General features: G+C 44.9%; 1 protein-coding gene across 1 annotated transcript in view; it reads right to left on the bottom strand.

Annotated features, from left to right (window-relative positions):
- Ankfn1 (ankyrin repeat and fibronectin type III domain containing 1) overlaps nucleotides 1-23,683 on the bottom strand; it is a 137,106-nt gene extending 113,423 nt beyond the window's left edge. The window contains exons 1-4 of the mRNA XM_032913124.1: nucleotides 23,482-23,683; nucleotides 20,164-20,374; nucleotides 2,313-2,507; nucleotides 1,067-1,180 (exon numbers count right to left, since the gene is read on the bottom strand). Of these exons, the coding sequence (XP_032769015.1) occupies nucleotides 1,067-1,180; nucleotides 2,313-2,507; nucleotides 20,164-20,374; nucleotides 23,482-23,667 (706 nt within the window). The 5' untranslated portion in view covers nucleotides 23,668-23,683. The remainder of the gene's footprint in view (nucleotides 1-1,066; nucleotides 1,181-2,312; nucleotides 2,508-20,163; nucleotides 20,375-23,481) is intronic.
- Between the last annotated feature and the right edge of the window lie 205 nt (nucleotides 23,684-23,888).

The raw sequence follows: 23,888 nt of genomic DNA, 5'->3' as shown, positions 1-23,888 counted from the left end.
GTGGAGGAACTCGGGCTGTTTTGTGAACCCCTAGGCAAACTCTGTAATTTATCATCCCTGGTGTAGGTAAAGGGAGGATAAACAGCGCTGCTTCACGACGCAGCTGTAAGAACAAAGCAGTGTCCTGCAAGCTCAAACAGTGCTTAATACACAGCAAGGGCTGTGCATGGGGTTGGCTGGCTTGGTGATGTCCCGCCATCTCTTCCTCCTATGGGCCCTTCCTGTCCTTCACCAGTGCTGCTGCTGTAGCTGGCTCAGGCTGCCACACCTTGCTTCTGAACAGATATCTCATTGATTATTTTTCTTTAGTTCTAAATCCTTGTCCGTTTCCCCCAGTCCGTCATGCACACTAAAAGTACTTCAGACATCTACTTGTAGCCCGGTCCCCATTCTTATCCAAGGGCTCTCTGGAGCTCATTGTATGAAGTCTTAACTCCTTGGCTTCTATTCTAATTCTTTTCTGCTCTCAGACCCTCTGCACGTCCCCTCCTCTGATTGTCCCAGTACTCCTTTGCATTGGTAGCTGTATTCACTGTTCTCTCCATGTAGAATTTACATTGGCCCCAACATCTCCTTCCAGCTCCCATTTGTTCTTCAAAGCCAAGTATCTTGGGGACTTTACTGACCATGCCACCATCATCCTACCATCATCTTCTTTTTTGGCCCCAGGGACTGTCAATGGGGACATAGTGGTCAGTTTCCATGTTTACTGCTCCCTCTATTGGTACCCCACACTTTAGCCTCCCTGCTCTCAGATCAGCTCTGTTTTTTGCTCTGTGTCTTATGCTGGGTAGAAAAGATCTGTTGCACACATGAACGAGACATTCACTGAGGGAATGACAGCCTGGTCCTGTTCAATATCCCCATGACTTATCCTCAGTCACACCACACCCCTCACCCCTAGTCTTCACAATGATGTGCCTGGCTATATTTTGGCTTCAAAAGTAAAGGGGATAAAAACAATCCCACCAGTGCGGAAACCGAACACTCAACCTTCCCAATCCATCCCCACTCCCTGGATATCTTTCCAGAAAGGAACAGGGAGAGAAGACAGAGAGCTCATTACCTTTGTACCTGGTCACCACGGCTGCGTTGACACTGAGGGGCTCCTGAAAGCTGACTGTGAGAGACGTGCTGCTGGTTACCATGAGAGAGGCATTGGCTGGCACCTCTGGGGCTCCTGGCACAGAGGGGGAAATCATTGGCGACGTGTTAGCTTCTCAAACCCTTTTCAAACATATTTCTGCCTCCTTAAAGGATAGTGGAAGCTCAATCACTCCCCACTTTATTCCCTCGAGACAGGATCTCTCATTGAACCCGGAGCTAGACCGGAAGTCTAAAAGGCAAGCGATTTCCTGTCCTCCACTCTGCCACTGTTAAACCTGTGGGTGGTGTGGCCATGCCTGGATTCTTACTTGAGTGCTGGGGACACAAATCCGGGCCCTTATGGAGCCATCTCCTCAGCTCCTGCACTTGGTGCTTAACTCTCTCCCAGAGAGGCTTTTAAAGGACGGGACTGAGTTTTCTCTTTCAATTTGGAAGTTAAACTCCAAATTGTTTTAGTTGCTTAAATAAAATCTTTTAGAATGAGAGCTTAGTGCTTTGCGAGTGTTTGAGTTGTACATTTTAGTTTTAGGGAAATCTTCTGGGGTAAGATAAAAATACTATAGAATCTAAGTTTAACGTGTCTGAAACACCTGAACAGTATATATTCTTACATCCGGGGCTTCAGTCAGCAACATTCTGCACGGCCAGTAAGTATTATCCTGGACTGCCTTACCCCAGCAAAAAGAGCTGGCACTCAGAATGGAAATGAGGATAAAAGCAGAATTCATGGGCCAGTTGACTATCTCTCTCTGTTGTGTAGTTTGGTTTATCGTTCTCCATTTAAAAAAAAATACAGTAGAGAATGGAAAACACCTTAAACTCGAGCTTGAAGCAGAAGCCGGACAAATAGGCAAATAAATATTTTTCCAACTCCACATCCCAAAATATAGCCACTTAGGCCATCAGACCATTGGGTCATTAGGCATTAGGGCGTAGCTGTGGGAAAGTGCTGGATGAGTGGGGATGTGGTGGAGGGAGGCCAGAAGTACCCAGAGCTCAAGGCTGTGGCCAGAGAACCAATCAGGAGCCAGCAAATCAAACAAGACAAAAGACCCATTTACAGCCTCCCAGAGCTCTGGCCCCAAACGGGCTGACAACAGTCATCTACAGCTGGAGAGTTGAAAAATGAAATCAGTAAAAGACCTGGCTGTCTCAAACTGAAGCTCAGCCTCCTAATTCGCCCCCGGCCTCCGGCACATACTCACGGGCGTGTTCGAAGCCAGTTTTCATGCGTCTGTAGAGCCGGTACCTCCACTCCCAGGCCTTCAGCTGCTTCTCCTTCTCCGTGTTGTCCAGAGTGAAGCCTTCATTCTCCACATGGGCAGACAACTCACTCACCCTGTCTTGGGCTTCCTGGACGAGTGTGTTGAGATGCATTGCTCGGCTCTCCAGGCTGACAACTGCGAGAAAAAGAGACAGGATGATAGACCGCTCTCCTTGGGAAGTGCAGTGGCTTAGGCTTGGTATCTCCTGGTTTGAAAAAAAAAAAACAAAACTCTTGAGACCCTGGGATCTGGGTTTCTTATCAACGATCTTACTTTGATAAGGCCTAATACGACATTCACTATCTAGTGGCAAATTCATCAAGTTAAGGCATTCCCTTTGCTCCTTGGCCATTTTGACACATGCTTCCCAGTGACATACTTGGTCATGATTGCATGGATGACATTTGGAGGGACAAACATCTGGGACAGGGCCAAGAAGGCTGTGGGGCAAATTCTCGGGTCAGATTACATTCTCCCAGAATTGATTTTCTAAAGAAACTTTTGGTGGAATCCAGCTCAAATTTTCTGCCCTTATCACATTCTTCTTTCCTCTCCTCCTCCTCTTCCTCCTCCTCCTCTCCCTCCTCCTCCTCTCCCTCCTCCTCCTCCTCCTCTCCTCCTCCTCTCCCTCCTCCTCCTCTCCCTCCTCCTCCTCCTCCTCCCATTTCCTTTGACTTGTTTTTGTTTGTTTGTTTTTTATTGGATATTTTATTTATTTACATTTAAAATGTTATCCCCTTTCCCGGTTTCTCCTCTGGAAATACCCTATGCCATCCTCCCTTCCCCCGCTTCTATGAGGGTCTCTCCCCGCCCCTCCTGCCTCCCCATCCTGGCATTTCCCTACACTGGGGCATCGAGCCTTCCCAAGACCAAGGGCCTTTCCTCCCATTGATGTCTGACAAGGCCGTCCTCTCCTACATAATGCGGCTGGAGCCCTGGGTCCCTCCATGTGTACTCTTTGGTTGGTGGTTTAGTCCCTAGGAACTCTAGGGGGGTCTGGTTGGTTGAAATTGTTGTTCTTCCTATGGGTTGCAAACACCTTCACATTCTTAGCATAGAGAAAACTTTGCATGTATGCCTTAGGATCCTATTAGTATTAACCAGTTTGTACACTGCTAATGAAATGTCTCAAACTGGTGCCACATCTGAGTTAGCGGGTTCTGATGGCCGAACCCTACATTGATCTTTGATTGTGGTCTGGTTACAGGAATGCACCTTGTCCAGAAATATCCATGTCCCGAGGGCAAGGCTTACTAGAGGTTTGTATTTGGATCTCACTGATGCATCCCAAGCTTCACTTGGCTTACATCATAGTGTTTACTCAGTCTGCCCTGTGTGGTCAAATGTATACCAGTGGTAGAAGTTGCCCATTCTTGTGCTCGCCTTTGAGGCTGCTTCCTGTGGTCTGCATGGGAGTGTCTGCTTAGGTGGTCACCTGTCACTTCTGAGGAGCCTCTCCCAACCAGTGGCAAGACAGGAGACAGTTTCATTCTGGAATGGTGGTGGAGGACCACAGGAACAGAGACGCAAGTCAGAGGCAAGGTCTGCAGATGTGTTCCTGGAATGTGTCTGACGCTCCCCGTGAGAATGTGTCTGACACTCCCTGTGACCAAAACAATATTTTTTTTTTCTGATGAGTGGGAAGCAAAACCCACCCATTTCATTCTTTATAATTAATGGGGGAAATATTACGAAGATAACTCAAGTGAAAGCATGTTAGGCGTATTTTGAAATGGAAATTAGGTGGTTGTATATTCAGATACTCTGTGTTCATAAGCATGTCTGCGTTAATTACAGGAAATGAATACTAATTTATTATTGCCCCTGAGAACCATCAGTCTAAATTTATTTACAGATGAGGTCAATGAAAAATTAGCTGAGTCTTTTTTTCCCCCTTTCCTTTTTCTTTTCTTCTTTCTTCTTAGAATGGCTGCTCAGAACAGCCGGGACTGTGTTCGGCTGCAGGCTTGGCATGGTTAATGAATGTTGTCGTAGCAGTCAATCATGTACTCGAAATACTGTCACGCTCCCTTTTTTAAAGCCTCAGTCATGAGCCATGACAGAAAAATAAACAAATAAATATAAAGCCAAAAATCTCTTTGACCGAGCAGCTACGCTGTGTAGAATCCCCCCGGGAAGGCTAAAGGAGGCCAGAATAAATGATAATGTAAGTGCTGGGATGTAGTGAGGCTATGATGGTGTATGAATAGGGAGGACTGGGGGGGGGAAATGCACACACACACACACACACACACACACACACACACAGACACACACGAGCACACACTCCAGTGGAAAAATTGGCAATATTAGTAGCCTCAAGGTGCAATTTCCTGGAGTAGTTTGGACTGACAGGCCAGTGCTAAATGCTGTTAATTTAACTAACTTCAGATTAATGGTAGAGCCTGCTATGACTGAAGCCCTCAAACACAGTCTCATTATAGGCTTGCTGGGAAGGCCCTAAATATAGGCATTGACAGTTTAAAACAAATTCGTATACATTTGTGTATTTTTAGACATGGTTAGGCGTCAGAGTTTGTGTCAGAGTTTTCAAGTTGATTAATTGACCCAGTAACTGCGCCCTCTCTCCCACCGGCCCCCTCCTCCTTCCACTCCAAATTACAGAGAAAATGGGGGAATTGTCCTTGTTAAGTTATTCAGTGGGTCTTTTATTGTAAGCCCAATGTTTGAATTGCATGCATGCGTCAACACTCGGGTGATAGGCACATGATTTATAAAAATAAATTTTTCTAATACTATGAAATCCCCCACTATTAATTTTTATATCCACAACCGTTATTACGGGTGGGAATCCCCGGTGGCATTTCAGATGGACAGCTTCTCTTGAGGTCTGTGCGTGGCTTTCCCTCCCCCGACCCGGGACATTTTTCCTGCATTCCCTGGAGTAACACTTTTTAGTCTTGCACCCTCTGCTCCTCCTAGGTTTAGGTCCTCTTCCTCACACGAAGCAGTTTTGCCCTTTCAGAGTCTACCAAGAGAGCGCTTTAAGCATTCACAGCCAGGTGCACAGTCCACAAGGGGCTACAGCCCAGTGCTCTGCAAAGTGGGATGGTTCTGTGGTGAGATCCGGTAGGTAGGAATCGGAGGGCATCTCCGGAACCACAGTATTCCTGTGTCTTGCGTTTTTCTAGAACATCGGTTTCAACATGCAGAATTGAGTGGAAGCAAATTGTTTAGATGAGAGTTGTGGGGGGAAACCCCTTCAAACTGGAGATTTGTTTTATTTGAAAAAAGAGAAAGTATTTTGTAATTCCCCCTCCCCCCCAGGCTCAATCCCAGGTGTCCCCAAGACTGCGCTCACTGGCCTCCGTTGTTACAGGTAATTAAGTGGACAAATCTCAAAGGCACGAGGCTGAGCCTCTGCTCTCTAACCATCTCACCAGGCAAATCTTTATGGTTTTTTTCCTATGGATTTTTTAATAGCTTAATAAAACACTCTTTTGAAAGTTTCTTTTCTTTCTTTTTTTTTCTTTTTGCTACCAAACCAGCTGACTTATAAAGCAGTCATGTTTCTGCCTATTATTAATGACCCATTTAACTGCCAACAGCAGCATCTGTTCAGATGAGATAATCAAGCTAACTGGGTTAATTTACTTTAGGCAAAAGCGAGTGAATATGATAATTATATTGGGCTGGGTAATTTTTATCATGAGCGGAAGCGTGATAAGGGTAGGTTTTGACACCCTAGTTCTGGGAACCTTTTTGTTGTTGTTGTTGTTGTTGTTATTTATTTATTTATTTATTTTAATATGATTTGACTTGAGAATGAGAACCTTTTCACTCTCCCTATTTTAAAGACGAAGAAGCCGAAATCCAGGGAAGCACGATTCGTAGTCCTTTTAATCGCCGCCAAGAACTCTTACTAAATCAAAATGAATATGAACCAACGTATTATTGATATATTACAGTTTCCCAGTCACTGTTCAGCTTGGAGTTGGCGCATTCAATTTGGCTGGCTGGTTGGCCGTGGGTGGCGAGGGTGGGTGGGGAGGTCTGTTTTCTGGCCCATTCTTCCTCCCCATCTACTTTTCTCTATCTTGGGTCTCTCTGTTCCGTCTTCGCCTCTCTCCACAGTCTGTTTTCTTCTCTAGCCTGGCTCGCTACTGATCTCTGCAAGCTTTAGCCTTTTCTACCTCCTGGCAGTCGATCCCTTCTCCAACCCAGCGACTGTCCCTCCGAGCAGCCGTAGCCAGCACAATAGAGGGTCTGTGGGTGTGTGGCAAGCCGTCCGGCTGGGCTAAGGCCACTTCACGGCTCCTGAAACAGGCTCCCCGCTATTGTGGTGTTTAATTATCAACAGTATTTCTACCACCCAGCGCTTCAGAGTGGGAATTTGTTATAAGACCTGCCCAGCTAATTAACTATGAGATGGGGGTGGTGGTGGTGGGGAGGTGGGGCAGGGGCTTGGTGTTCAAAGAATACAATTAGGGTTACTGTTTAAATCCTGAGATAAATAGTCATGGGGGGGGGGCGCTGAGTGGACTTCAAGTGCTGGGATCTAGCTTAGGAATTGCAGATCCTTAGTGATTTCATCATTTTGCTCTTAACTCGCAATTTGGGAATTGAGTCGTGGCAGACAGACAATTGCATAAAGTTTGAAACTATGAGTGAGGGCAACATGCAAGTCGATGTGAATATTTTTACGTTTTGTCTTATTGTGCGTCTGTGTGTGGATGTGTGACTGGAGATGCAGGATGCTTTGGAGTTGGAGTTACAGGGCTCGATGAGCCACGTGATCTCAGTCCTGGGAACTCAGCTTAGGTCCCCTGCAGGAGCAGTACTCACCCACAACCACTGGGCTGGCTCTCCAGCTCCTGATTTTAATTTTTTCATAGAGGATTTAAGGGAATAATTTATTTGATTTTCTTGAAAAAAAAAAGAATACGGTCCTTTTTAATGGTAATACTTTGCAACTGAACATGCCTTTTTATTGTTGAGTATTTTCTTCTTTCTCGTTCTGCACTGCAGACCAGGCTGTCTCTCCTGCCTCTGCCTCCCAAGTGCTGGGATTCAAGTCACGCCCCACCACCACCGGCCCAGAATTTCCTCTTTCTTATTGCTGCTATAAACAAGACTCTAAGACAATCGCTTCATCTCCATGATAGAAGAATCATTGTGCTCAGTTTAGATAGGTCTTTTTACAGTTCCGCCAGCCCTGCCCACCCGCCCCGCCCCGCCCCGCCCCCTCTTTGTCTTGCAAGTTCACTTCCTGCTAAGGTAGCTTCCTCCATCCCCAAGCAGCTCTGAATCTGAACAAGTATCCTTCTCTTCAGCAGGAATACGATTTTTAAAGTGTTGTTTCCGAGAATGGAGATAATCCTTGAAGGGAAGTAGTGACTCTAGAGATCATGTGATATCCTTAATAGATGTTTGGTCCCAGGGAGATCCATCTGTCCCTCGCTCAGGATGATTTTCTTCTAGTTCCATCTGTTTGCTGGCAAATTTCATGATGTCATTTTTGGAAAAAGGAAACAGTCTAGTAATACTCCATTGTGTAAACGTACAGCATTTTCTTTATCCATTCTTTGGTGGAGGAACGTCTAGACGTGCTGTGCATTTTTAAACAAAACACGACGAATAGCCACACGAGTTCCAGCCCTGGTCTCACTACTGTTCCGATTTCCTCAGCCCACTGCCTCTTTTTATGGTCCCACATCTTCTAATTGCATTCGCAGACCTCAGTCACCTTGAATATCCACAGGTCACCTTCTTGGCCAACACGGTGGCCATGGCCTGAATAAGTTGATCCCTTCTGCCTGTGTTCTGTCTGTTTGTTTACTGCTATGGAGGATGACCAGTGACCAGACGCTGGGCAAGAAAAGGTTCACAGGTGTCTTGGCTTTCCGGATTCTTTTCTGTTGGATGAAAGTATGTAAAACAATTTGCCTTTCTGAAACATTTTTGTGTGTTCTCTCTGTGTATATGCCTGGAAGTGTTTTATAAAGTTAAAATGTATTTTACTCTTAGAGAGAGAGAGAGAGAGAGAGAGAGAGAGAGAGAGAGAGAGAGAGAGAGAGAGAGAGAGACCTATAGTTCTAGCTACTCACTCCACCATGTTGAACACAAGGTTCTTATTTGTAAAACTGGCTTGACAATGATACCCACCTCACAAACCATGCTAAGTTAACGATAATCTCCACACAGGTTTTTTTTATTATTATTGCTTCTATTCGGTTTTTAGAGACACACATTAAATAAACCCAAATGCTTGTTCTTATGAAATAGCTTGGTATTTTTCCATCAAAAAAATAATAATCTCTTGTTCCAGGTCTTTAAAAAAAAGTCTTTTCCAGAGACTTTTTAGAAACATAACACACACATAAAGGTTGACAAAGTGAACGCTATCTGTTATTTCTAAGAAGAAAACGAGGTCACTTCAATATAAACCTTGAGCTGAGAGCCAATATCCTCTGGACAACCTAGACGGGCAGTTAATAAGATTTATCTTTGCTGATCGTAAGTGACAACCTTCGAACAATTCGGCAGCTAACTTGGCTTAAGGTAGTAATGCCAAAAGAAGTAAGGCAAGGCATCTTAGTGATTTAAAGGTTTGGACCCTTATAGTAGAGAGGTTCAACAATCAGGTCTGATCTGCTTGTCCTGTGGAGATCCAGAACTTAGAGCCCATTTTGGCTTCTCTTTGGTCTCCAGCTATAAAAGGGTCCAACTGCAAAGGTTGTGGAGATTTAGTGATTGTTTCCTTTGAACTGCCAGGGGATTTTCTTCTCCTAGGGCCTGTCATACCTGGGAAAGGGATCTGGAGTGTCCCTCTCTGCTGTAGTCCAGAACGTGGCTCTGCAAAGTCTCTGTTACAGAAGGCAGGACTGGTGAATCCTGTGTTAATGGGCCCTCCCACCCAGGGCTCCCTAAATTCAAAGGGGGAAAACAAACACTCCATAAGTTTTCTTGCCAGGTTACTTAAGAAATCCAGCTCATGTTTGAGTCTGATGACCCTGGCTACCCGGAGGATCCTTTCTACACCGTCCACAGCATATAGTCTAAAGCCACATCAGTAGAATTTCCCTATACTAACATTAAAAACAGGTGAAATTAGGTTAAAAAAATGTATTGTACCCAACTCAACAGGCCCAAAATGTTACTAAAACTAGACATTTCTTAGTCCTCTGTTTTTGTACAAGTCTTTGAAAGACAGTGCACATCTCATATTTCTAATGCTTTTCAATTTAGCCTACTTATATTTTTTAAAAATAAATTTCATTTTAGAGTGAATTGACAATTTCTAAGTGTATGAATTAACAGGGCATGAAGTGATTCTATGGTTTATTAATACAATGTGAAACTGGGCTAATGAGGGCATATACACATCACTTGAGAGCTTTACTTTTGGTGATGATGACATTTAAAATGTACTTTCTTAGTAATATTAAAGTGTACAGCATGTTTGACTGTATAGGAAACAGACTGAAAACACAGTCCTCTGTTTAAATGAGATTTTGTATCTTCCAGCTATCAGCTCTCCTTGTCCCCACCTCCAGTTCCCGTGATCTCTATTCTCTTCTCTGTTGCTGTGAATTGGAGTGTTTCGGGTTCCCTGTACAAGTCAAGACATATGACACTTGCCTTTCCAAACCTAGGGTATTTTACTTGGCATGAGACTTTCCAATTGCATCCACGGGATCACAAAACAGGATTCCCTCTCTCATCAAGGTGAAGTGGTACTTCATTGTGTGCTCACACCCCATTCCCCTCATCAGTCTAGCTGCTGATGGATTTCCAACATGTAGCTACCATGGGCATGGCTGTGGCGGATAAGGGAGTGCGGATGCCTGTTTGAGAGACAGTCCAAATCTTTTGGGTAAATACCCAGAAGTGAGATTGTTGGATCATACAATAATACTATTCTTAGCACTTTCTTTAAAAAAAGAAAAAAGAAAAAGAAAAATGCCAAGTAAGAAATCCGGGATGTCACATATGCTACCCATGTGCCCTGCCCGTGGGCCACATCCTTAGACCTATTTTTAGTTGTCAGAGGAAATGCCATATATTTTCCAAATTGTTTATACCAATTTCCATTCCCCACCGAGAGCCTGAGAGGTCCCCTTTCCACGTCTTCACCAACACTTACTTTTTGTTGTTGTTGTCTTTTTAAAAGAGCAGTTCTGACAAGTCTAAAATTATATCTTGCTGTGGTTTTTCCTTGAATTCCTCCAAGGCTAGTGTTATTGAGTACTTCTTCACATTCTTGTTGGCCAACATACGTCTTCTTTTGAGTGCGTCCGCTCAGGAGTCTTGCCCATTTCTTAACTGAGTTTTTAATCTGAATTCCTTCCATATTTGGGGCATTGACCTTAGATGCGTGCTTGCAGATACCTCTGTCCCTGCTTGTTTCTTCTCTGAGTTGGCGTTATTGTCCAATGGATTTTTGGTTTGATGTTATTTCCCCCCCACCCCCACCCCCACGTTATCAATTTTTGTCTCTTGTTACTCATGCTTTTGGGGTGGAATCCAAAACATTATTGTTTAGACCTAGATCATGGAGTTCCCCCTCCCCCTTTGTCTTCATCTGTGAGTTTATAGTTTAGTCTCCTATTTAGGAACATAATACATTATGAACTGATCTGTCTGTGGTGTTAAGGTAGGGATCTGATTCCATTCTCATGCTTGGGGTAACCAACACCACACCAGTGCTGGAGAGCCCACATTTCCTCCTATGTTGATACATTCTTGGCTCCTTGGTTAACGGTAGGCTACAAAGTGTGGGCTTATTTTGGAGTTCTCCATTCCGTTCCACTGGCCAATGGACGTGGCTAACATCTATGTTGTGCATGGAGTTTTGCAACAGCGTTCTACAAACTTTGAAAAGTGTGGTGTTGGGGGTGCCAGTACATATAATCCACAGGGCTGGTACTGTTTATCTTGCCCCAAAAACTGTGTAGCAGATGGTAAACATTTTAATTCTTTGCCAGAAGCTCCTGGATTTTTTTTGAGAATGATACTGAGTGACATTTGGGGTGGGGATAGTTAGAGGGTGTTTATAGCGTGCCAGGACATGAACAAAGTACTTGAAAGGTACCATTCCATTACATTCATAACTGTCCTAGATTAAGAGTGTAGCAGCCAGTTTTCCAGTAAGATCCACTGACCTCTGACTTTTCCAGGCATTCAACGTCATTGTGGCGGGGTTGGTCACGATAGTGTTAGCCCCAACCCCCCCCCCCCCGGAGCTGGGGACCGAACCCAGGGCCTTGCGCTTCCCAGGCAAGCGCTCTACCACTGAGCTAAATCCCCAACCCCGCGATAGCCATTTTTATGGATGCCCTGGGCATCCACCCTGGTCCCACATTTCTAATCCACAGAAACTGTGATAAATGTCATCATTTGCTAAGGTTTGGGGGTGATTGAATACCTAGTAATAGAGATAATAGCTAATGTAAGATTATATCCATCTAACAGATAAAGAAGCTGAGGCCTGGAAAGGCTGAAGATTTTTCTTACAAAGTATCAAGATGTGGAACTTGAAACCAGAACTCCTTGAGTCCAGAAACTTGATTTTTAAGCCTGCACTAAGGATTAGATCTAAAAGTGTTATCTTACATGGTGTTGTGGTGAGTATGCACTGAATGGGGAGAAGCAGGCATAGCTTTTGAACCAGTAACAATGGGAATGTTGGGCATTAGGGAAGAAGCTCGACCATAGATAGGAGCACAAGAAGGCATTGACAAAGGCAGTCAAAGGTGTCATTCCACTCTCTCTGTAATATTTCAGGTTGGGACAAGGAGAGCTTACTCTGCGTGGGCTACATTAAAAAAAAATTCAAGGCAAAAGCTGACACCCAAGGGAAGGAAATCCCACCATTTGCAATAATGTGGATGAGCCCGGAGAAACCAGACACGACCAGGCAAACCACAGGATTCTAGGTGTGTGTGTGATGTGAACCTTACCATGTCCAGTTCACGCAATTACAGAGCAGAAGGTTGTTTGCTAGGTGCTGGAGACAGGAATGGTGAGACGCCATGTATCAAAGGGTGTAAACTTCCAGTTTCACAAGTCCTGGGGAATCTACGTGCAACACGAACAATGCTGAGTGTGCTAATGAATTTGATTATGGTACTTACTCTGCAGTGTACACAAATATCAAACCCTTATGCCCTTTTCCTGTCAATCAAATATCTTGAAATTAAGAGAAAGAAGCCGTTATTGAAGAGTGGGTGATTGAAGCTGAGACTGAAGTCACCTGATATTAATTACTTAGAGACATGGAACAGGGTTAAAGACACCCCACATCTGGTGACATCCTTGCTTTTAGATTGCAGTATGGATGCTGAGATGTTGAACATATAGTGGTTGAGATTTAAAGCCTTCAAGCATCTCAACTAGAGTAGACATCCAGGACAAGGCCCCTGTGGCAAGATAGTGTGGCGTGCACAAGAGACAGAGGGGTGACATACTGTGGGAGGTAAGTTTTGAGGGGCAGACTTGTAAGTCAGGGTAAGGATTTATGCCCCTCTTTTAATGAGGCAGATAAGAATATGTGATTCATATAGGAGATCTACTTAGGGCTCATTTCCCCCATATTCTTATATATTTGGTTGTGAGCCTAGCCTTTAACGGCTGAGCCATCTCTCCAGCCCTTTCCCCATATTCTTAATGGCAGCAGATCTTCGTCCTTGGAGAGCTACCCAGTCCATGGTACAGGGAGAGTGATGGCGCTGGGCAGTGCCGTTTTTGGAACAAAAACCGGGTGTCACTAATCAACCAGTCTGGTTTTCTCATGCACGGACTCTGAAGACAATCCCAAAAGTGTTTCAGGCCGGGGCAGTGCTGTTGGAGTGAGCGTGGAGTCTCCCAGGAGGGCCCCCGGTAAAGACTAACATTGGCTTGGGTTGCAGACTTTTCTGCTGCGTTTGTTTACACAAAGCCGGCCTCATTAGTTTATAGTCACACCTCTTAGACACAGCCTGCACCGTTCTCAGGACCGGCACAGGCTCCTGGCTATGGCAGAAATGAGGGGCACATCCTGTGCGCTGGGGTTGCAGCACAGGGGTCTGTACTGTCTACAAGTGACAGTTGCTCTGTGGTGGTATTGTACACAGTCCCTACATGTAATGATTCTGGGAGGCGCAGGAGGCTTTTAAGGTGTGGGAGGGGCTCACCATACAGCAGTGTGGAGGGATCTGGAGAGACAGGAAGATGCAAGTCAAGGGAAGGAGAAGGAAAGCTAATACTGGGGAGCATCCCACATACTGGGGAGTATCCCACATACTGGGGAGCATCCCACATACTAGGGAGTATCCCACACACCGAGGAGCATCCCACAGAGAGCAAGTCAAGGGAAAGAGAAGGAAAGCTAATACTGGGGAGCATCCCACATACTAGGGAGTATCCCACACACCGAAGAGCATCCCACAGTTTTGCTAGTCCACATCACTAGACAGTGAAAAGGGAAGAGAGAGCCAGGTACACTGAGGATCAAACTTAGCAACCATGTCTAGAGAATCATAGGAGCAGATACAGCCCAGAGTACTCCAAAGCATAAGTCCCTGGGAAATTTACATCTTTCCCTCCTATAGGTAAAGGTGTCAGAAGATTAAAGTTTCTACCAACGGCTTTCTGAGTATCTAGTGTCTTTGGTATTAGGACCAAAGGGTGAGGCAAACATGTATGCACGTGACCAGAACTGTACACAGCAGGGATCCTAAGGAGCTTGTGTCTTTAGGACCGGTGGTATTGGCAGGCTTTCATGCTAGCAAATGAATGGCAGCCTCAGATAAGGAAGACTCTCACTGACGGTGCCTGCACAGATGTTGGGCTGTGACTAGCGGATATGGTAAGTTAGGGAGAGAAGGGGGTTTGGTTGGGGCTTCTATATACAAGGACAGCAAGGCTTTCTCAGATAGCACAGAGCATGAGTCTTAGCTACTGGAAAGCCATCAATGCCCAGAGCAAAAGTCCCGTGGTTCCCACACTTAGGATGGTCTCTAGCAGCAGTCCTTCCATGTTCTGGCCTGTTTCCAAGGGTCTTCCAAGCTTATAGGGAAACATGTGGGAAGCCCCTTTAGTTAACAGCCAGCACTTTCCCTATTGGGAGTGAGTGTTACAGTCGCTCCCCTGGGGTTAGCCAAGTTTCACTCGTCATCGGTTCGGTTATTCAGAGCCAACACCGGGCCAAAAGTGTTCTAGGAAAAATCCCCTCAACAAACAGTTCATACGGCTTTAATTGCATGCTGTTCTGGGTGGTGTGCTCAAGTCTGGCGCTGTTCTCCTTCCTACCATCTCGGGTGAGAATCATCTCTTTGTCCATGGTATCCGTGCTGTGTCCATTATCCACCCATTACTCACGGGGCAGCCATCTCCAAGAATCAGATTCACCCCCATGACATTGCAGTGCTTGGGTTCAAAAATAGCCTTTATTTGACTTGACAATGTGAGAAGGTAATAATAGTAAATTCTTATCTTTTACTACTAGTGTTATTATTAGTCTCTTATTGTGTGTATAGGGGAAACGTTACATGTAACTACATATAGCATTAAATATAGTGATACATGTAAACACATAGATGCTACTCTCCACAGTTCTGAGCATCGACTGGGGTCTTGAACATATGCTCCTGGCAAGATACTTTACTTTGTTCCACTTGATTAAAGGAGGGAGGAACATCGTAAGTGCTGAGTAAAGACAGTGGATTCACCTCCCGATTAGGCTGGCGACTCTGCAAGTTTGAATGGCAACTTCAGGGACTTCCCAGAAGTACAAGATCAAGTGTCAAACAACGCTAGTAAGAAACACCCTCATTCTGTAGGCACTCCTTCTACACTGCTCCCCACGGTTACCTGGCAACAGGAAGGTAGGACTGGCTTGCTATAGAAGGGACTGTTTGGCCCCTCCTGGCTCTCTCTGCCGCTTTTCTCTCTCTGATCCCCTTTGCTCTCCCTGACTCCTTTCTCCCCCTTTCCCTTTCCCCTTCTCCTCTCTCTCTCCATGAGTTCCTGGCCAGCCTCTCCCCTCCTCACCTCTCCTCCTCTCTCCTCTCCTCCCCCCTCTTCCCCTCCTCTCTCCTCCTCTCTCCTCTTCCCCTCCTTCCCTCTCTTCTCTTGTCTTCTCTTTCTCTGTCCTCAGCCCTTCTCTGTCCTCTCTCTTTCTCTGCCTCACTCCCTTCTCAACTCACCTTCCCATGCTCTCTAAATAGTTGTATGGGTGGTACCTGGGGATTGGGGATTGGGGAGGGATGCCTCAGCCTCCTCGGCTTTTTATAAAATGCAACACATCCAGCTCGGCAATTAAGGGTCCATGGCTTTAGAGAGAAATGCTAAGTGCAACCAGGCTGTGGTTCCTGCTAAGAAATGGGGCAAATCACAGAAGACTTTCTTCCCAATCATGTTAGTTGGCAAAGCTAAAAGAGTACAGGGCTTAGTTTGGAGAAGAGCAATACTCAGAGGATGGGAAGAAAGGAAATCACCTGTATCAGAGACCTGGCATTCTGCTTTGACCTAGCGTTTGGTCCCTAGAAAAGTAGAGCGAGGAAGGGATGGAGCTGAGGCTGTGCTGGGCATCTGTGGCGTTGTGACTCTTAGGTCTTGGTTCAGATCCTGCCTCTCTACCCCATTAGCTGGGCAATACTAGGTGAATGGCTTGACTTTTCTCATTTCTAGTTTCTTCGAAGTTGAATGAGAGAAATACCCCCTACCTCCCAAGTCAATGGTGAGGATCAAGTGCGACATCATGTGAGCTGATGTAGGGGTGGGTGGGTCAGTAACCTTGGGTTTCATTCTTTGGGTGGTTTCTACCTTATATTTTTGAAGAACTGTGTCTCCTTGGCCTGGAGCTCATCAAATAGTCTAGGCTGGCTGCCAGTGAACCCCAGGGACCTGTCTGTCCATGCCTCCTCCTGGTGCTGAGTCTATAAGTCTGCAATGCTGCACCTGGCTTTATTTTGTGAGTTCTTGGAATCAAACCCAGGCTCGGATGTATTTTACTGAATGAGCCATCTCCTCAGCCAGCAATAGCATTTTTTTTGTCTATGTAAAGCATCCTAAGAATTTCAGACTTTGCTGTGATTTTTCTTCTCTTAAGTCATGCCTTTCCAGCACGGGAGGACTCTGAAGCAGGTGTTTGCCTCTGGTTATAGACAGCAGGTTGCAACTTTCCTCCTGGGAAACCTCATACTCCTGGACCAGAAGCAATCTTATTTCTTTTGTACTTGATTTAGAAAGTGGATTTAAAATTCCTGCAAACACTGTGTTCTTCTATACTGCCTTTATCCAACACAAATGGCTCCCTAGTGCACAGAACAGAACAAATAAATGCACCACAGGATCTCATCAAATAGCTCAAAAGAAAAGATGTAGGAGCCTCCTGATCACAGCTCTCCATCTTGGTTATTCAGAAAGACCGTAGATTTGTACAGAAGGATCCTGAGATTAGCATCCAGTGGGTTTGGGCGAGTGTTACTGACATGTGTTTGTTAACTGCGTGGCCTTAGGTCGGTGTGCTTGCTGGTTTAATATGGACTTGACACAGGTTGGAGCCATTTCGGAAGAGGGAGTCTCAGTTGAGAAATGTTCCCAACCATATTGGCTGGTGGGACATTTTCTTGATTGGTGATTGCTGTGTGAGGGTCTGGCTCACTGTGGGTGGGGTCATCTCTGGGCTGGTGGTCCTGGCTGCTATTAAGAAAGCAGGATGAGCAAGCCACGAGGAGCAAGCCAGTAAGCACTACTCCTCCATAGCTCCTACTTCAGTTCCTGCTTCCAGGTTCCTGCCTTGAGTTTCTGTCCTGGTTTCCTTCAATAATGGACTATGGTGTGGAAGTGTAAGCAGAAATAAACTCTTTCTTTACCAAGTTGCATTTGGTCAAGGTTTTTACCACAGCAGAAGGAAATACCCTAAATAAAACAGTCACAAATAATCATAATCACAAGTAAGTCGTTTTTAAAAACTGAGTTAACAATTTCATGAGGAAAGGTTAGTACTAAAATCCAGATGTAATGCATGCAGGAACCTCATGGACACTCAGTCAAGATTTCTTACTTTGCATATACTTGAGTTTGCAGATGTCACTTTGAGTTCTTGGGGGGCCAGGGTAACTTAATTATCCTATTCTCCAGAGCCTGAGACCTACACATTTTATCTTACTGTTCCTCCTTTTGCAACTTAGCCATAACAATATGGTCATCCCCCCAGTGGGGGCAAAGAAAACCCAGAATCATTAGCATATTTGGTTTGAGTTTGCCAGATAATTGGTGCTTGAGTTCATCTCTTAAAGCTCAGGTTGCCTTGAGCTTGCGTTCTAGCCAAGAACGTCCATGAACTTCTGATCTCTGTGTCCCTACCTCCTATGGGCTAGAGTTACAGACACACACTACAGTGCTCAGTTAGTGGGAGGTGCTGAGGAGCAAAGCCAGGGCTTTGTGCATCTACGCAGGGAGATGTGCTGTTAAGTGCACCCCATCCCCAGCCCGGTACATGAGTGCTCCTATGGATGCTACATTATAAATGCTTTTTTTAATGATAAAAGACTCTGGCACATTGGGAGTCTTACAGCCCACAGGGAAAATGCATACTTCTGCAGTGTCTCAGGTGATGAGGACTAATGTTTCATCCAGTCTAGGGCACAAGAAGTGGTAACATCCACATGAATAGTTTCCTTGTTCTTACATGGTGGGGTTTAGTCTGCACTCTGTGTCCAAACCCTCTAATTCTCTCCCCAACCCAACCCCCATCTCTTTGACTCTTGAGGACAGACATTACTGCAAAGGAATCAGAAGGCAGCAGAGGTCCCACTCACCCTCAGCTGTTCCTCCTCCTCGTCCTCCTCTTCCTCCTCCTTCTCCTTTTTGCTCTCTATCTGAATCTTTAAATTTTGCTGAGGAGGAGTGGCCTTCTGACCAGACAGCTCTTCTGCCGAGCCTCTGCCACCCCCTACTCCTCAAACTCTTTGACATGAGTTGGCGAGTTTAGATTTCTGTTTTTGAAATAGTGTCCTGCTATGAGTGTCCATCTCACTACCTGCTCTTCGGGTGATGGTGGTTTCTGAGATCTGGCAGCTGAGATGTGCGACTTCTAATCATGTACTACTTTCCTCTGATCTTCCAGTCTTCTGGGACACATGGGCATGAGCAAAACGCACAGTTTGGTAAGTTGTCCAGAGAACCTAAAAACCGTGGCACTGAGCCACTGTGGTCATTGGATCAGAGAGTTCGCACCAAGCAGAATGTGAGCTCTGACCTCATGATGCTGAGGACTGAGGATTTCCTCACTGTAAAGTACTCCCAATAGCACCCAGCCATACTGTATGTGACTCCATTGTGTGTGGAGTCTACAAGAGACAAATTGGTGGAAACAGCAGCAGCAGCAGCAGCAGCAGCAACAACAACACAACAACAACAACAACAACAACAATAACAACAACAACAAAATAAGTGCTGATATTCCCTGGGGCTGCAGGTCTTGAGTCTAAGAATAAGAAGTCAGGGTGTGGGATTTTATATGGTGATGAAGAAGTTCTGAAACTCATTGTGATGATGATTAACTGACTCTGCATTATGAAAGAACATTACATTCTTTAAATGCATGAATTTTATGGCACGTGAATTCTGTCTATGTATGCTACCTTTCAATCTACAAACAGCCCATCGTCACTACCACATACTTCATATCACTGACCAATCATCTATCAGTTCTACCATCCGCTGGTCATCTATCCTGTCTATGTATCTGTCCATCTCTTATTAATCTTCTACCTATCGACTATCATTGACTACCCATCTATCCATCTACATTATCTATCTGTCTCTTGACTGTCTGATATCTATCTCTGGTCAACATTACTGTTATGCTAGTCCCAGCAACTGGTACCAGTTCCATGGACCATTCATTAAAGGAGCCCCTTGACTGATTGTCCCAACTCTACAACTGTCTCCTCTGTTCATTTTTCATAGAGCATCACATTGGTCCTCCAAAGTAAAAGAGACCACACAACTGCCTCCCCATCACATTCAATCTTTAGAGGAAAGCATCTACACATGGCTATAGGCCCTGTACTGTCTAGTCCTGGTGACTTCATCTGTGGTCTCCTCTCTTACATGCTATCTTCTGGTACCTCAGCTACCTTTCTGATCATCTCAGGACTTGCACTTCCCACTTATTCTTCCCACAACAACCCCACACCTCACGGTTCATTTTCTAGATCATCTGGGTCATCAGTCTTCCAGCACCATATCAGCAATGGCTCTCTTGTCCAATCCTGTTGAAAATTGGCCCTTCCCTTACTGACCGCTACTCTGTTTTCTTCACATTTACCACTATTTGAATTTATGGTGTGATGTATTAATTCATTTGCTTATTGGCAATCTCTTCCGCTAGGATGTTAAATGTCCTGAGAGCAGAGAGCTTATGCAGTTTGCCACTGCCCTCTTAGACTCAGGACAGTGTGCACTAAGTATCTGTTGAGTGTCTGAGTAGAGCCCCAGCACTGACTGTGGATGCAGAGACCCAAACAATTGTGCATTCGTGTCCTACAGATGTTTCCCAATTCTGTACCATCATTTGAAGATGTCATATACCTGAAAGCTTGGATTAAATTCCTAAGAAAGAGAGAGGGTCCCTTTCAATTCCATTCATTCTGTTTTCATTAGAGAACAATTAAGTGCTTAAACTGATGAACACGAATCGATTTTTGCATGAAAGTCTTTGGATACACAGAAAGGTTTCCAGGAACTGTGCTTGGCCAACCATTCCTGCTCTGTTACTTTGACGATGTAGAACAAAGGTCTGATAGATGACATGGGCTTTTATGTTGGGTTTACTCACAGTGTGGACTCTCTCTGGCCCCCGTCCTCAGAAGAATCCTCGCAATGGGCACGTTGTTGGTCATGATGGCAATGTCCAGCGGTGTCAGCCCTTCACTGTTCGGTGTGTTGAGATCTAGTTCTTCCGGTGTATACTGGTAGAGGAGGAGTTGCACAGCATCCAGGTCCTGCTGCTCAACTGCCTCAAACATGGCTTCGTTGCCCTGGAAGTTCTGGAGAAGAAAGAAAGGAGGTTGGCACAACGAACGTCCCAGGCAGTATCTCAGGACTTTGGAGATTGTTTCAAGGGTCGCACAAACACAAGTGGGTGATTACAGAACTAGCATTTGTCACATGGCCTTCAAAGTCAGCACCCTGTTGGCCAGTCCATTCCCGATTTCTCAGAGACACATTAAATGTGAGGAAATGATACAGTATTGTGTTATATGGCCCAGTCTTTAAGCTGGTGAGAAAAGTCAGCTCCCTGTAGCCAGTCTGCTGTTGAAGGAAGACTGTTTGCTGAATTAAGCCAACTTAATTAACTGAATTAAGCCAACTTAATTAACTGAATTAAGCCAACTTTCTCCTTTCTTTGCTCTAGCACCTCTCAGGGCCTTTAATCATGTTACTATGTATTTTATTGTATTTCACTCTGCCTTTGGGGTAATGTGTTGCAGAGTGCAGCCTGAGGAATAGGGGCGTAGATAATGGGCCCCCCAACAGGTGGTTTTAAGTATGGCTAATTTGTATCCATAGTTCACTCTGATTGTTTCTCTCAACTTTTTCCCTCCTTCTCTATCCTCAGGTGTTATTATCCCTTATCTTGACAGCTAGTTTTGCTCCCAGACTCCCTACTGCTACAAGAGTAATCTTTTTAAAATAGAGACATTGCTTGTCAATTTCCTACATTGCCTGTAGGCTCGTGATGCCTGTATGTGTAGGTCTAGTTTAATAAGGTTAATTATTAGCATCAGTTTCACTGGGCTAAGAAATGCTCAGATGCTCACTAAACAACACCTTTGGATGCTCCTTTCAGGGTGTTTCTACTGACAATTAGATTGAAAGGGTTCCGAGCTGGTCAATGGATTAAATCTTTGATGGATTCTTAATGTGGTAGCTTTATTGGGAGGCCATGAAATAAAGGTGGGGCCCAGCTGGAGGAAGCAGGTCACCGGGAGCACGTCATTGGTCACTGAGCATATGTCTTACATGGGTCTCTTTCTGTATTCCCTTTCTTTCTCTTCCCATCCACTAAGGGCTAAAGAGGAGCCTTCGCCATACTCTCCTGTCCTGAAGGTCTTTCTGCCAAGGGCATGAGGCCAAGTGGCCATGGACTCTGAGGCATAACCTCAAATAAAGCCTTCCTCCCTTAGGCTGCCATCGTCAAGTGGTTTTGTCATAGCCACAATAAAACTCATTAATACATAACCTGGCTGCTATCACCCCACTCTTTCTTAGCTCAGACTCCTGACTATTACATACATTTTTAAGCTGAAGGGAGAGGTTGAAGAGGTTTGCCTAGGAGAGCTACAGTGGCAAATGGTTAATTGTTTAAGAGAACCAGGATTCAGATATTTATAAAATACAGATCATCCATAGGAAAAAAGAAACATGGATAATGATTCTCTGGAAATTTTTTCTTAAAGATTAACAATAAACAAAAAAGATCTCTGGGATATTCACAAATACTTTTTTTTTTGTAGCTCACCAGGGAAGATGGAGACATATCCTACTTCAATATTTATGTGTTATTTCTCTAAGAATTGCTTTGCCTTTAGAGACGTTCGAATGCTATTGGTCTTGACCTAGTGCTGGGATCTGATTAATATGCGGAAGATCGTCAGTGACCAAACATTTAGGCAGGGCGATTTTATTTTTAGCCTCATCAAAAATTGATTTTTCCCTATGCAAGGCTTGCTAGCCAGTTTAGACCGAGCACAGACCTGGGGAAAATACAAGGCGATTATGCAAATGCTTGTTTTGACAATAGGGACCCAGAGGAGAAGGCTGTTGTGGGATGCTGTTCTCTTGCTGCAAGACACTGTACTGAATAGAAAAGAGGCTTCTACAGTCTGTCAAACTCTGACACTTGCTTACCAAGGGCCTCTGGGGCTTACCAAGCTAAGTCCTCCCGAAAATGGGTGTGAAACAGGAAACCTTATCAGAAAACAAATGGATCCCAAATCAAAACGTTGCCCTGTCTCCAGTATGCCTTCATTCATGATTCTTAGTGTCTCTAATTTCTCATCTGCCGGGTTTTTATCCCTCTTAAGTTATTTCCCCGTGCAATCTCTAACTTTGCTTCTATCTGGGAAGACTAGGCCTTACTTCCGCTTTAATCTCAAATGGAGCCCGTACCTCCTTGCAAAAATCTACTTGTTCATGTGAATATCCGCCTGCCTCTTTGATCCACAGCCAGTGCAGAGAACCACCGAGAACATCTGTGATATACTCTGTATGCTGCCTGCTACGACCTAATTGCCATGACACGGCAGGCAATTTAGCAACAGGAAGATATTCATTTTTCCTGATGGACTGATACACTTTTCATTATGAACTAATTGGGGGGGGGTGGGGCTCACATCTGATTGTCTCTCCTGCTCTGCCTCGACCGCCTGGGAACGCAAAGGTGAGCGCACTGCTGTGTTGCATGGAGTGTGTTTGGTAAAGTTTGGTATACATGCTTGGTTTTCCACCTCCTTTCTTTTGCTGGCTTTTTCTTTTCTGTCCTCTCTCCATTATGTCATAAATAGAGTTTATGCCTGGATTCTATTTTGAATGTCCCTGACAAGTATGTGAAATGTGTGTGTGCGTGCGTGCGTGTGTGTGTGTGTGTGTGCATTTACACACACATGTGCATACACACACATATAGAAACCTATAAACAGTTTTAATACTATTTTGTAAATGAGTACTGGTGCTCCCAGAAAGTCCATTTAATCTAAAAGATTCCATTTTTTCAAACTGAGTGTATGTGTGTTCATGTGTATGAGCGGGAGCAGGCATTGCTAGGGCCTTGAACCCAGGACCTTATGAATGCTAGGCAAGCAATCTGCCCCTAAGTCCACGCCTCTATGCCCTCAAGCTGAATATTTTGGAGATTTGTTTATTTGGTCTGGTAGCAAAAGAAAAAAAATATTAGGGAAAAAAATTAAGGAAAGAAGGGGGAAAAGTCATTCATCCAAACATAGTGTGACATCACACACACACACACACACACACACACACACACACACACACACACACTCTGCCTGTCTTGGCGGACTTTATGCGTAAAAAGGGAACATTCACTAAATTCTTGAACAATGGAGCTGACATGGCCGTAGAAGAGTTCCATTACCACAGAGGTCTTTCTGAGACTCAGCCGATCCGTTCTGGTTCTGAAATAGGCCTCATCAAAGGACGAGTGACTGCCCTTCAGCTTCTCCGAGAGGTTCCTGTACAGTCGCTTGGCGGCATTGGGAGACGAGGGCGCACTGTGCTTTTTTGACTGAGAGAGATGTAAGTTCTGCATTTGTTGGGTCATTTTCGAGCAGTAGTTCCTAGGAGGGGAGAAAGAGCGTTCACGATGAGTGCACACAACAGAGAACTCTACCACCTCCATGAGCCATCTGGAAATCTCAGCTCCGAATGTGATATTCTAGCTCGGAAGGCCTGCAGAGATCACCAACCCCAGCTCCTTCCTGTTTTAGAGGAGAAAATAGAAACCCTGGGAGAGCTGGCCTCGGAGCTGACTGATGGCAAGAA

Source organism: Rattus rattus, chromosome 9 (assembly GCF_011064425.1).
Source record: "Rattus rattus isolate New Zealand chromosome 9, Rrattus_CSIRO_v1, whole genome shotgun sequence".
In the NCBI taxonomy this organism is placed as follows: Eukaryota; Metazoa; Chordata; class Mammalia; order Rodentia; family Muridae; genus Rattus; species Rattus rattus.
The sequence above is the reverse complement of the archived record's forward strand: the minus strand, read 5'-3'. Positions and strand labels throughout refer to the sequence as shown.